At 36.5% G+C, this 14,511-nt stretch overlaps 1 protein-coding gene across 1 annotated transcript in view; it reads left to right on the forward strand.

Moving 5' to 3' along the window:
• The window catches only part of tbc1d32 (TBC1 domain family, member 32), a 70,493-nt gene that overhangs the window by 54,904 nt on the left and 1,078 nt on the right, over nt 1-14,511 (forward strand). Inside the window, exons 32-34 of the mRNA XM_017302113.1 lie at nt 3,912-4,066; nt 5,470-5,610; nt 8,607-8,795. Coding sequence (XP_017157602.1) covers nt 3,912-4,066; nt 5,470-5,610; nt 8,607-8,795 — 485 coding nt within the window. The remainder of the gene's footprint in view (nt 1-3,911; nt 4,067-5,469; nt 5,611-8,606; nt 8,796-14,511) is intronic.

Below are 14,511 nucleotides of genomic sequence, written 5' to 3' on the forward strand. Positions count from 1 at the left end.
GCGTCATCACGACTTTACACAAGTGTGTCTTTACCTCCGCGGCAGAGGCTCCGCCGAACCCCTGAGACCGACTCACTGAACCCCTGGGGTTTGATCGAACTCAGGTTAAGGAACCACTGGTTTACACTCACACATGAAAATGGCTGCAAACAGATAGAGAAGTACACAATCATACATCTTTGAAAAGCAGAAGTGGAGCCTCCTGCATAACCAACAAGAATGCAACAAAACACTTTGTGCAGCCCGTACAGCGGTAAAACCAGCTGACCAAATGTGCTGGAGCTCAGTTTGGGTTGCTAGGTAACGGGGCTTGCCTTCGCTGTGGTTGCTAGGTAACGGTGAAGCCTTTGGAATGTGACCCAATAATTGGGAGATTTTTGAAACGGCTCATAAAACATTAACTGATTACAGAAAAAAACTGCTTTGTTGGGTTTTTTTAGCGTTTGGACTGTTTTTAAAACCAGCTGAGACCCAAATCGACGTACGAAAACTAAATTAAAACCTGAATTTAGCATTTTAGATCCCCTTAAATAGTTTCTTCCTTTTATTTTTTAGCCATTCTGATGTTTTGAGACTTTTGACTCCTGAAAAATTAGGCTCATGGTTGATTCAATAAATTCGGCCCACATCATCACACCTCCACCACTGTGCTGGATGGTTGCTGAAATATCTCTACTCGTCTGTTTAAAGAACATCAGTCCCAAAGTCTTCAGGTTCATTTAGATGTATCTCTATGAACATCATCTGTGCTCCTTTATTCAACAAGAAGAGATTTTCACCTCCAACCCGTCCAAACAGACCATCCCCGTTTAGTCTTTTCTTGCCGTTGGAGAATATGAACACCCTTGAACTAGACCGTCTATTAACCACGTTGACCTTGAAATCTCCATATTAAACGACGACGTCTCAAACAGAAACCAGAGTCTGATGTTCCTGTGGTGCTGACAGCGCCACCGACCCCCCGGTCGACAGAGATGAGGTCTGATCAACACTTTATCTTCCTCCATCTTCCTCCAGGAGCTCAGCCTCCTTTTTGTCCCACATGACGCCCGGTAGCCACAGCTCTCCTCTAGTCTCCTTTACAAAATGGACAAAAGAAAACAGATAAAGATCCTGACAAGCTGACAGGAACCAGAGTTTATATTAGTTTCATTTTTATTTTGTTGTGACGTTTTATTTGCCTAGTTAGTTTTTAGTGTGTTGGTTAGTTTTTATTAGTTTAATATTGTTTAGTTTTTTCATACTTTGGTTAATTTTTAGGTCAAAGTATTATGTTTGCATTGATTAGGTAGTAAATACTCAATATTAGATAACTGACTGTCGTAATTTGCTGATAAACTGATTGTTTTAGGGGAAAAATAAATTTCGCATCAGTTTGAAAGGCTATAATTAGATTTATAGACACGAAAATAACTTTATAATTTCAGAATGTTTTAGTTTTATAAACACAATATTGTTAAAGTTAAAATGTTTCCCTAATTACAGTTTTTATTGATTCCTGTTAAGGAAAATGTTTTTCAGTTTTCATTAGTTTTAGTTGACCACAATAACTTAACTGGTTATATTTACTCAGTTACATTTATTTAAAAAAATAATTACTTTTAGGAGTATTTTTACTATAAGAAAATAAAAAATGTTTCTTTTGTAATCATGTTATTTATGTTAATCATTTTCAGCTTGATTTGTAAAACACAGGCGTTTCCACATAACTTGATATTTTGGTCTGTTTGATGCAGTTTTTAAATATTTTTAAACATTAATTGATCAGTTACTCGGTACTTGAGTGACTCTTTTACTTTTATTTCTTGGACTTTTTACTTTTGAGTAAAATTTTTGGGAACTAAACCGACTATAAAGTGAGAAGTACTAAAAAACCAGGCTGAAATTTGAGCTTCTACTCATTTAAAAAGCTTTAATACACATTTTTAATTTACTTTAAATATGTACTCACTCTGTGGTTTTAGCATTTTCTGTGTTTTATGAATTAAAACACAGCAACATTTTTAAAATCTCCACAAACAGGAGTTTGAGACGAGGAAACAAAAAGTAACTGTAAATTAGCAGTAAAAAAGTAGTTTAATGAATTTTCTGTGTTGCTGCCTGGCAGTAGATCAAAATGGGTTTTCTCCCCTCTGGGACGCTGCTTTATTTATGATTCCTTATTTAAAAATGATGTCTTGACAGAGTTCATTACAAATTCATAACGGTTGTCTGTCAATGAGATTCAAAGAGCATTCATTTGTTGCAGGACTGGACCAACAAACGGCTGATTTCTGGTTAAATTCAGACATTTTCTCTTTAAACCAGAACCGTCGTTTATGTTTGTTTTTGCAGAAAACAAATATTTCTCTTAGTTCGTCAAAGAAAASATTCGTTTCACCAGAGAGATTTTAATTAACAAGAGAAGGAAGTCGTATTTCTGCAGAAGTTATTAAAGTTTTAGATGTCAAAGCGCGTTGCATGATGAACCACGCGCTAAATGAAATATATTCCATCCTATTAATTTAAAACAATGCCACAGTGATTTTCTGTCATTTTAAAAAAAACAAAACCTGCATGTTAATAAATGCCAGATGCATAAAACATGAGGCACGGCTCTGAGTCATGGCGGCTCTTCAGATTTAAGCGACCAGAATCTGTCCTCCCATGTATCTGACATTTTAACCAGCCATCAGAACAGATGGCGCTCTCAGCAGGCGTCGCATTCATGTAAATGTGCAGCTGCAAAAACGACAAATTTTAAGGAATTTACTCAGTAAATATGAGACAATCGGATCATTGTTGTATAAAACTTCCTTGAGTTTTCGTTTTAGGAATGTAATCATCATAAATATAATTAAAATGCAGTGTATTAGTTTAGGGATTTGACATTTTTTAGCCCAATTTAGATTTTTGTAAACTAGTGTCCAAACATTTTGAATCGACAGGTTGAACGCACTATTTTCTCCATTTTGCTAAAAAACAAAACCCTACCAGGTATTTTTGTCCAGTTTCTAGTGTAAATATCTCAGTTCACTTGTAATGAGACAAACTAACTTACAAAGACTTTTCAGCAAGATGTAGAGGCTTGTTTTAAGTAAATGATTTCTTAATATTGGTGAAAAACTACTGCTTCAATTGGCAAATCATTTCACTTATAACATAGGAAATGTGTTTTATGRTRAGTGAAATAATCTGCCAGTGGGACTCGTATTTTCTCATTAATATTAAGGAAATATTTATTTAAAACAAGCCTCTACATTTGCTGAAAAGTCACTTTTTTAAGTGTACTAGGATATTTGCACTAGAAACTTTGTGTTTTTGCAGTGTCGAAATTATTGAAAGACTTTTAAACATTTTAATTTCTGAATTTAAATTGCTAATGTTAACAGAGTAACATTTTTTTAAGTTTATTCTCTCAGTATATGTGGTAATATTTAAGTAAAGTTTATTTGTTTAGCACATTTCAGCAGTTTAAAGTGTTAACAGCATAAAAACATCATGCAGTAATATTTAAACTAAATATTACATTTTGTTATTTTTTCCAGTTATTAAAAACTAAAGATAATTTTTCTGACAGGGTTTTATCTTCAGCAGAGCCAGTTTGGTAAAAGATAATTCTTGAATTTGAGGTAACTTTAGACGGGACAAATCGGAGGTTTGGGTCGTTTCCTGAAGTTCAGCCGGACAGTTTCATTATTTTCTACCAGCAGGATCAAAATATCTAAACTGGATGTGATATTTAAATTCTGGGAAGTGTGTTTAGAACCCATAACGTGACGGCAAAAAAATATATTTTTAATTAAATTAATTAATACTTTGGTCTTACAGTGTGGGTGTATTTGTCGGCTTCCTGTTTGTGTTTTCCTGCTGTTTTAAAGATGCAGTCTTGATAATTTTGTTGGTTTTCCAGCCTTGACTTGGTTGTGCAGTGAGTCTGCAGGACGGCTATCCGGGCCACGACTGGCTGGCCTCCACCGTTTTCCTCATCATGGCTGGAAACGTGGAGCGATCTTTGCATCTGCTGCTCAACCTCTCCTGCCTGCTTTCGTCTGCGTTCATCTGGCCTGCAAGGATTCATGCATCTGTACGGAGAAACAACGATGCGTTTAATCTGAATTCATTATTTCAAACTGGCTGTAAAAACAAGTAACCAGCAGGACAAGGGAAAACATCTCCGTACATAACCAGGAACAAATTACGCTACTTTTCTGTTTAAAGCAATAAGAAGAAATTAACACTTATTTAACCCCAACTTTTATATGAATTTAATGAAACATGTGACTTAAGCTCAGTAATTATCAGAAATATGTATTTAAAAACAGGCTATCGGGTTTAATACCTGTTCAATTTACTGCACTAAAAAACCAACAGATAAATTATAAAAAATAAAAAATGCAAGATGGCGGCCATTTTTCAAGATGGCCACCATGGTTTTTGAAAAATCTTTTTTGCACTAAAATCACCAATTAGGTGATTGTGTTTGGTGTCAAATCATAGCCTACATATTTAATATATTTTGTTGAGCTTGTTTTCTTTTTCTGGCGGACATTTTTCAAAATGGCCGCCATGGTTGAACTACTAGAGAATATACATTTGCACTAAAATGGCAGCAGTTATTGCTAGTGGTGAGCAAAGCTAACCAAAAGGTTTGGTTCACTAACCAATTATTCAATAAACAAGAATCTAAACCACTAAACTCATAAATTAGCGGAAGCTAATGCTAACCATTAGGGCTAATGATGCGAGACTCACAAACTGGAAGTTTCCATTTTGATATTTAATTTTGGTACATTTAATTGCCTTAAAAGTGTATGAATACGATGACCAAAGTCGAAAATGTATGATGTGACAAATGAATCACATCACACATGCATCATACGTCGCAATAATTGGTTTAAAAGGCTCAAAACGGTGGCCATCTTGAAAAATGGCCACCATTCTGAAATACAAGTGACTTGCAAATTTATTTTGCCCATTTTCACACTTGAATGATTCCAACAGTAACATATGGTGCATTATGTACATTGTAATATAGTTTTTACACCAACAAGTTGCTACAGGGAAAATAATTCACTTGATTTTCCCTTTTGATTTTTTAAACATGTTTATAGCAGAAAATGGCAAACAGAGAAAAGTGGCTGAAAGCTGTGAATGAAAAAATGACGAAACAAATCAAATATTTAAAGTAAAATATTCCTCAGGGGAGTAATTATACAGTTTTAAATATTAGAGGAAAATCTGCTTTATCATTCCAACTTTTCACCCTGTGATGCTCCATCACCACTTTGGAAACACAACAGTCTCTTTTCTGCTCAGATTCTACAGAATGCTGGACTCTTTCTGCCATTAACAGGTTAAACTTGACAAATGAAGAGGAAGATATATCAAAAAACATGAATGCACTCGACGCCGTTTCTACGTCTTTTCCTCCATGTTGGAGTCGGTGCTGCAGTAAAACGTTTGTTTAACTTGCTTGTGCTGCTGCAGGTCCACGTCCCTCAGGAAGTAGCCGAATCGGGAATCTCTCCAGTCTACTGGTGCACGGCTCATTACGTGGAGATGCTGCTGAAAGCCGAAGTCCCTCTGGTCCATTCTGCCTTCAGGATGTCTGGCTTCACTCCTTCACAGGTAAAATCTGCAGACGATTTGACGGGACGACTCGCTTCGCTCCGGTTCTGAAATGGACGGCTGGTTGGTTGGTTTGCATAGAGATCACAAAGGAACGTTTATTCAGTATTGATTTTATTGACATTTTATATTGTTTCTGTTGACATTTCAACTTTAATCTTAAAAAAACTTAATTTTTTCTCTAAATTTGACTTTTTTCTCCAAAGTAGTAAATAACTAAAAAATTAATCCTGTTTTTCACCGCCCTGTTAAGTCCATTAAGTCAGTTTTTATTCATATATTGATCTGGAAAATATTACAACTTGCGATTCTGATCTGTCAAAATGTTGATCCCTACTAATTTTAGCATTTTGTCCTGTTAAATAAATTCAGGATTCATGAAGGGCGTTGCAGCAGAGGGTAAAGTCTTCAGCAGGAGAAACTGAAGGAGCTCCTATTTGTCGTCTTCTGAGCTCAATCTCTTTATTCTTTTCTGACTTCATTAAATTTTAAAAGCTTTGACATTGAATCTTTTTGCTTTTTGAAATAGTAAAATAGCTTAAAAAGTCGGACCTCTTTTCATCTTTGCTTGGGTTTCATGGTAACGATGCAGAAAAAGCTTTTCTCACCTTGAACGTTTTTCTGTTTTGATCCTGTTTTTGGCGTCTCGGTGGCCGGCCGTCTCGCTTCGTCTCATGTTCAGCAGGAGGGCCGTCAATAAGACTCTTCACATTCGCATCAAAGATCTGAACTCCCCGTCTCTGGGCTGACGAATATGTTAACCTCCACATGTTCTCGTCTGTGTTTAGACGATAATGGGCAGAGCTATTCAGGCTTTTATTGGAAGTTGTGGCTCAGAAATGATGCATCTTGATGCTCTGATGTTCGTTCAGGAGGTTCTGTGCTTGCAGGCAGGTTTTCAGTCACTCCGGATCTTTGAAGATTACTCTCTCTTTCATTTTCGATAAACACGTTAGAGCTCAGGGTGTAGAAACTATCAGTACATTTTACATGACAATATAAGTTTAGTTTATTTAATCACATTGATAACTATTTGTTTGAAACAGAAGTAGGTAGAAGTGTAAACTTACTTAATTCAGCCATCTTTCTTTTATGTGACTTACTTTTCACACATTTTTCTTTATTTTGAAGAAAGTGCTGCAGCTAACCATTATGTTAGTGATCGATTAATCGATTACTGTGACGATTAATCGGTTTTAAAATGGCACATTTTGCATATTTTTCATCTAGCTTTTTTATACATATTAGAATTGCATAAAAAAATGCAAATGAATAGTTAAATTTCTTGTTTAAATAAGAAAATAAACATTTTATTGCCTAAAATGCAATGACAGCGTTCCTTTAGTGAACGCTGCTGCTGGTAGCAAAGGATGCGTCTGCAGCGAAAACATACGTCTAACATCAATAGGACTGGTATGTTGATTGTTTTATTGATTAACTGGGTAGTAAAAGGTTTATTTATTAATTTTGTTTTTCAGAATTTGAACCAGGTTGGAGTAAAACATTCCTACAGAGAAAAGTTTTATCTTAAACGCATGTTTTCAACTTTTGTACAGTTTTGACTTTATTACTGCTCTGACTGCATTGTTCTTTCAGCAAATGGCTTTTTTAGAGTTTGTACCCTTCAGTTAATGATGAATTGATTATGTAAATAATTGATTAATCATGATTAATCGTTAGTGTGTTCTGTTGTAAGTGTGGATATTAGCGCTGACTAGCGCAGGCTGCCTTTCCCTTCCTGCTGTGAGGTGAACCTTCGGCTGCACAGCCTCCTCCCGGTGGGGTGACTGAACCCTGCGGTGCAGAAACACTGTTGGTTCTGTTTGGTTCTGCTTGGATTGAACCCCCTCATGGGCCGGGAGTCCCTGTTGAACCACTGGGTTGTTAAAGGCTCCTGTGGTTCTTATTAGAGGTTTCAGCAGATAAACATGTCGGAGCTCTGTGTAGTACACTTCACACATTTTCTCTCTTTTTCTGGGAAGGAACAAAAATTTATTCTGTGGGCAGTTTATGGTGTTAACCACCTAGAGGCCCGAAAATTAAATCAAGTTGCTCAGAGAGCCCTCTAGAGGCTCCTTCAATTTGCAAGTCTAAGACCAAACATTTGTCAGAAGTGCAGTGTGGGATTTGCCACCGGCAAGTTCTCATGCCAAAAGTCTCCAAGCAAATTGAGACTGAATTGGGTTGTGTTTCAAGTGATCTGCCCCATTTCGCTACTAAATCAGCCCATATCAAATTATTTTTCTGTTGTTAGTAGGGCTGAAATGATTAATCGTGATTAATCGTTAATCAGAGTGTATCTTGACAGAATGTGCCTTCATGCCAACAGGGGCAACACCATTATTTTTGTTTTTTCAGCTGAAACAAAAGAGAAATCATAAAAATGTTAGTGTTTTACCTACTTAATATATTTGCTTTAAGGGATGAAACGATTAATTATGATGAAATGATTAATCGTTAACTGGAATATACTGACTAAAAAAGTGAACAGATATGAAAACACAAGAGCAGCCAGTCTGCATCTAATAATTAATCGATTAAATTATTGTCATTCTGTAAGTTTTTCATTAAATCCGTTAAGCCATTTTACACAATAACGGAAATATGTTAAAGATGCATAAAAAATCATTTAATTCCTTTTTTAAATGAGTATTTTATTGCTAAAAATGCTTCTGAGTTCAACGCAGTGCAGAGTTGATCTGGATTTTATATTAAATGTAAAATTTATGCAGCTTTAGCTTAATTACTGCACTGAATATGTTGCTCTGTTAGCAACTGGCATATATTTGAGTCTGTATACTCTAGTTAATCAATTCAGCCCTGAACGCAGCAGAACAAAAATGTTAGCATATTTTTAGGGATTTCTTTGTTTCAAAAAGCAGTTGAGACAAAAACAGTGGTGTGACGAGGTTTAATTTTTAAAGTAAAGGATATTTATTTCCTGGAACAATGTGAAACTGGATGCTAAATTATTTAGTGTTTTTATTAATCGGCAGGTGTGCCTCCACTGGCTCACTCAGTGTTTCTGGAATTATCTGGACTGGACCGAGATCTGCCAGTACATCTGCACCTGTGTGGTGATGGGTCCAGATTACCAGGTCTACCTGTGTGTGGCCGTTTTCAAACACCTGGAGCCTGAGATCCTGGAGCGCACGCAGTCCCAAGAGCTGCAGCTCTTCCTCAAGGTAAAACTCCAATCCAGAAGTATTTGGTTCTCTGCAGATTTCCACCAAAGGTCCCTCAGTCTGACAAACAATGTAGGATTTTTGAATAATTTTATTGCATGAAATACGTATTTGCTGCTGCATCAGCATGGATTTTGGCCCATTCCTCCTTACAGATCTTGCAGGTTTCAGGGCTGTTGCTAGGTAACAGCAGTTTAGCTCGTTCTCCAAAGGTTTTCCGTTGGGTTCAGGTCTGGAGGCTGGCCGGGTCCATTGGCTGCATTCACACAGCAGGCAGATACGACCAACACCAACCACTTTTTCCCTGCAGTCAGAACATCATGCAGCATTTCGTCCCACTTCGCTCACTGACGTGAGAAATGCCTCGTAAATCTGGACGTCTGAAGATTATGATGATTCTGAACAAAGTCTGTCGGGACGTATTGGAATTACGAAAGTAAATTTGCTTAATAGAAATAGAAACATGCAAATTATGAAACAAGAATTCAGGTTTTTCGATACAAATGTTTTTGTGCAAAGATGATCGTTTGGAGTCGATGTCATGCTGGAAGATCCAACAACTTATCTGCAGTCAAACACCCCAAGGGAAGTCAATTTTCACTAATAAAGCTGTGCTATAAAATACATGACGTCACCTTTAAAATAATTTTCCCACCCAACTTTACACTCAAAAAGACTTAAGTCAGTATTTAAGCAGGAATACAATTTTATAAAAACAATCAGCTCAATTATCTTTTCAGATAATTAATGCTACACATTCGATCTTGGTTATTCAAAGTTTTCTGCTGCTAATGACTTGTCGTTGCAGCCGTGCCTTCAGTTTCATCTTTCCTCACTGATTCACATGAATTATGAATAACGATAATCAGCTGTTGCTGCATCTCCAACTGTTGGCAGCACAGAGCTGATGAACGGACTCGACGGTTTTATCCAAACTTGTTCTGATCAAGGTGAGCTCTGATGTGAAGCCCTCAGTAGCCATCAGACAAGCTGCCACGGACCATTTCTGTGAATAAAACATCACATTTTAACTGAGGAAGTTCGTCTAATGAGCTGCAGAAACAGAAAAAGGGAAACTTCCACATCATCTGTCCTGAGTTGAACTGTGAGAAAGTTTTTGTCATGCCTCTTTGCATCCAATCTTCCTGCTGTCCGTCTCTGTGGGAATAATGTGAAGTGAGTATTTTACCCAGACAGATGTGGTTTTAGGACATTAAGGTGTTCTCTCATCCTGTCTCACTGGGGGATATATATCTATATTTCATCTAAATTAAAATTTGAAAAGGGAAAATCTCGTTCCGGTCGAGTCCAGGTGGAGTTTAACTGCAGCAAAGCTGAAAGAGTTGGTTCTGTTTTCCACCGACCCACAGGCTACATGGAGCCGCCATCTTTTATTCATCTAAAAGCTGAATAAAATTAAGACTTCCCAGACGATATTTTATGTACAGCAGAACATGGATAGTGTTTGCAAAATGGCTGAAAAAGGAGTGAAAATATGTAACATCCAAGTTAATTTGTCAGATCTAAAAAAAACAAAAAAAACCTGTTCCCCTCCTCACCTGTGGGGGCGCTGCACCAACATCGACAGAAGGAAACAACATGAAAACCTCTGAAAAAGACACTGACCAAAACTTCCTTCTTCATGAAATGTAAACCAAAATGCAGCAGTGCCACATTTTAGCCAACAAGCTATTTTCCCTGCTAGTGCTAGACTATCGTATATGTTTTGGTTGTATTTACCCAGAATGCCTGGCGCTATAGTCCACTTCCTGCTTTTGCACATTCACACCTCCCCAAAGGATTTTTGATCTAGTTTCTAGTGCAAACATCTTGGTACAGTTGAAATAAAACCAACTCATAAGTAACTTTTCATAAAGATATAAGTTTGATTCAGCTCAATAATTCCTTAATATTCATGAAGAAAGTTCTGGTTCTACTCAGATTATTTCACTTAAAACATTTTTCCATGTGATACGGAGATAATCTGAACTTCATGAATATTAAGGAATTATTGGCTCAACAAGCTCTTACATCTTGCATGTTTCTTTTGTCATGTTTAAAGTTTACCAAGATATTTGCAGTAGAAACTAGACCAAAATTACTAGGTAAAATTTAGTGTTTTTGCAGTGTATTGTGAAGTTTCTCGGTGAAAACATGAATAAAATATTGGTTCAGATGATCTGAAAGTCTTCATTTTGATAAACCAACTCAAACTGTCAAGTTAAAGTCATTTAATTTTTATATATTAATATACGGCGGCGTGTTGGAGCCATCGCTACTAAAACACATTTGAGATGATTCCCAGAAAACTTCTGAAATTTATCTAAAAAATTGACAGAAATTTGCTTCGTATTGGTAAGATTTGCAGGAATAAAATGTAAAACGGTGGAAAAAAACCTCACTGTACGACACAAGCTAAACTATGGATTATAATCTATTATTTTTCCAGCATATTTCAGCCAAAACGCTTCATAAATTAAACTTTTAAACATGATGGAACATAAAAACATCAGTTCTGATGAAACTCCACCTGAATCTCCTCCCCTAAAACAAAACAGCACAAAAGACAATTACTTACTTCATAACTAATATATTAAAAATGTTTTGTTTTATCTTGAGCAAAAACTTTAGGGGATTTGTTCGACCCCACACTTTATATTTATCATATTGGTAAAATTAATTATACAACCAAAGTTAAAAAAGCTAAACAAAATTAAAATTACAAGAATTTGATCCATGTTTAAATCCTTTGTCTCAATTATTTAATCTGAAAATATTAATTTGCAACCAGTGAGGGAATTTATGAAGTCTGAACAAGTTAAAGCAGCTCTATTAAATATAATAAGTGGTTTAATATCAAGAATTTAGTTGTTAAAAGTGTCATTTTGTGTTTATTTGAATATTTTACTGTTGCTGTTTTACAATGAGATAAAATCAATCTACAAAGCTTTTTGTTGTTTTTGTCAATTGGCTCAAATAAATCTTACTTGACATCAAATTTATTTTAGCTTTCTGTTTTTAATAAGATATTTATTTCATTAATTTAACTGTCAGCGTTAATATTTTCATTTCTTCAGGTTTAGCATAACTCGTTCATCATGTGCTGTCAACTTTAGGATCATAGGAACCTCCAGTAATTAGCTCGTTAATTAGCCTACCTAACGATCTGCTAATGCTAATGTCCAGCATATTGTGAAGATCTATGGGACGTTAAGCAGCTCCTGCGCCGTTCAGGAGGGAAACGTTCATAATGCTGGGAAAATGTTATTCCTTCTGTCACAGAACATCAAACCAACTTAGACATTAGTCAAAGATGAGAAAACAAAGATTTAAATGGTTCATTATTGAACAAAGAAACCTACGTGAATATAGCTTTAAGCCAGGGGTCCCCAAACCTTTTCCTCTTGAGGGCCACATAACGTTTCCCTTCTCTGCTGGGGGCCGAAGTCAGTTTGTAACAGAAAAGGTGTGACAATGGCAGGAGTGGCTAAATGTTAAAATGTATTGTTTTCCATAAAGCACAATCAAATAATCCTCTCTGGGTTCTTCACAGAAAAAATCCAGGAAGGATTATAGTCCGTATTTTCCCAACTATGAGCCGCACCGGACTATAAGCCACAACCCCAACGTTTTTTAGTTTTTTTTAAACCAGTAAACATACACATCTAAGCCGCAGATATCTCCAGGTTTTCCACAGCGATGCAGCAGCAGCAGAGGGGGGCGGACAGCCAACATCTGAGTCATTACAGGTCAATTGAATGTCACATTTACTACCAAATGTGGAGGCGGGCCGGATCCGGCCCGCGGGCCGTAGTTTGGGGACCCATTTTCAAAACTACTTCTGAAAATCTCAAACTTTCTCACTAAAATATAAAACCAAACAGCTGATTTCTGTTTTGTGAGATTAAATTAGTGTCAATGTGACCCTAATATAAAACGTCTAAATGTTTATTGGCTAGACTTAATTTAATATCAATCACATGTTTTCTGACTGAGACACGTCAACACTGTTTTATACACTGTAAAAACTAAATCTTAAAGTATTTTTGGTCTAGTTTCTTTTGCAAATGAATTTAAAATAAGGCAAAACTAACTTACAAGTGTTTTTTTTGGGGAAGATATAGGAGCTTGTTGCAAATAGTTTTTTTACATTCATCAACAGAAAACTAATTCCACCAGCAGCTAAAACAAGCTCCTGTTTCTTACTGAAAAATTAAGTTAAGTTTGTCTTATTTTAAGTGTAGTAAAATATTTGCACTAAAAACTAGATGAAAAATACTTGTTAGATGTTTTTGCAGTGTTGACCAAGAAATGAAAGAAACTCTAAACATGATTCTTACGTTACACTGCAAAAACACAACATTTTACAACTAACTTAAGTAACTCTTCAGTAAGAAATATGAGCTTATTTTAAGTCAACAGTTCTAGTTCTCTAGCAGATTATTTCACTTATATTTTTCCCATAAGTGAAATAATCTGCGAGTAGAACTAGTACATCAATATTGAGGAATTATTGATTTAAAATAATCACATTTATTACTGAAAAGTTTGTTTTATTTCAAGTGCACTAAGATATTATTAGAAACTAGATCAAAATTACTTGGTAAGATTTTGTGTTTTTGCAGTGTACGACTTTCAGGCTTGTTCATATTTTCATCTCTGGTGAAGTTCTGTTTGTTTTAGCGTAAGCTGAGCTTCTGTGAAGCTCTGGAGCTGAAGGTGTCGTCTTTCAGAAAATCCTCCATCAAAGTGGAAAATAAATTGCGCCTCGCTTTCTAACCTCATTACTGGCTGAGTTCGCTGAAGGCCACGGGACGGATAACGAGTGAGGGCAGAGTCACGCTGGGCGCCTCGTTCTGGCTGCCAAGTGTCCTCAGGGTCCGGCTGATAATTGACGAAGCCACTCAGAAACCTCTGCCGCTCGGCGGCGACGCCCATCTGCTCTGCCTGAGTGTCTGCACTGCCCACAAGGCCTCGCGAGGGTTGCCATGACGGACGCAGACTTGGACCCGAGCAACAGCCATGCAGCGGAAATAAAACCCTGTAGCGCTTYGCTCAGCCAAGATGTTTCTACATCTTAAGGTTTTCAATAGGCGTCTTTTATATTTTCTTATCTAATAAGGCAAATGAGTGTTTTAATTAAGATTTGTTTCTTTAAAACTTTTCCTAAGATTTCTGGCTGTATTGACCACACTGCAAAAACATTCAGTCCTTAGCATTTTACGCCTGGTTTCTGTTACGAACATCTTGGCACAGATTAAATAAGACGAAACTAATTTAGAAGTAATTAGGACTTGATTTAGGTCAACAATTTATTCAACTTCCAACCTTTTTCCTAACAACTGCTGCCTGGACAATATGACTGAAAACAATATCAAGATAAAATCATTTCATATCAGTCAATATCAATGATTGATTCATTTTTTTTGTTTAAATATCTGAAATGCTGCCAAACCAATGATGCGACCTTTGCTGTTTTAGCCACAGTTTTTATTCCACAATGTTTTTTTTAAGCAGTTATGAAGCACAGAGGCAAAACTTTAAACTGCTGCTGCGCAAGTTACTCAACAGGTTGTTGCCAAGGAACGAGAGAGTGAGTTGTTGCTAGGTAACCAAAGAACGACCGAGTGAGTGAGTTGTTGCTAGGTAACCAAGGAACGACCGAGTGAGAGAGTTGTTGCTAGGTAACCAAGGAACGACCGAGTGAGAGAGTTGT

The sequence above is a fragment of the Poecilia reticulata genome, linkage group LG21 (genome assembly GCF_000633615.1).
Source record: "Poecilia reticulata strain Guanapo linkage group LG21, Guppy_female_1.0+MT, whole genome shotgun sequence".
NCBI lineage: Eukaryota > Metazoa > Chordata > Actinopteri > Cyprinodontiformes > Poeciliidae > Poecilia > Poecilia reticulata.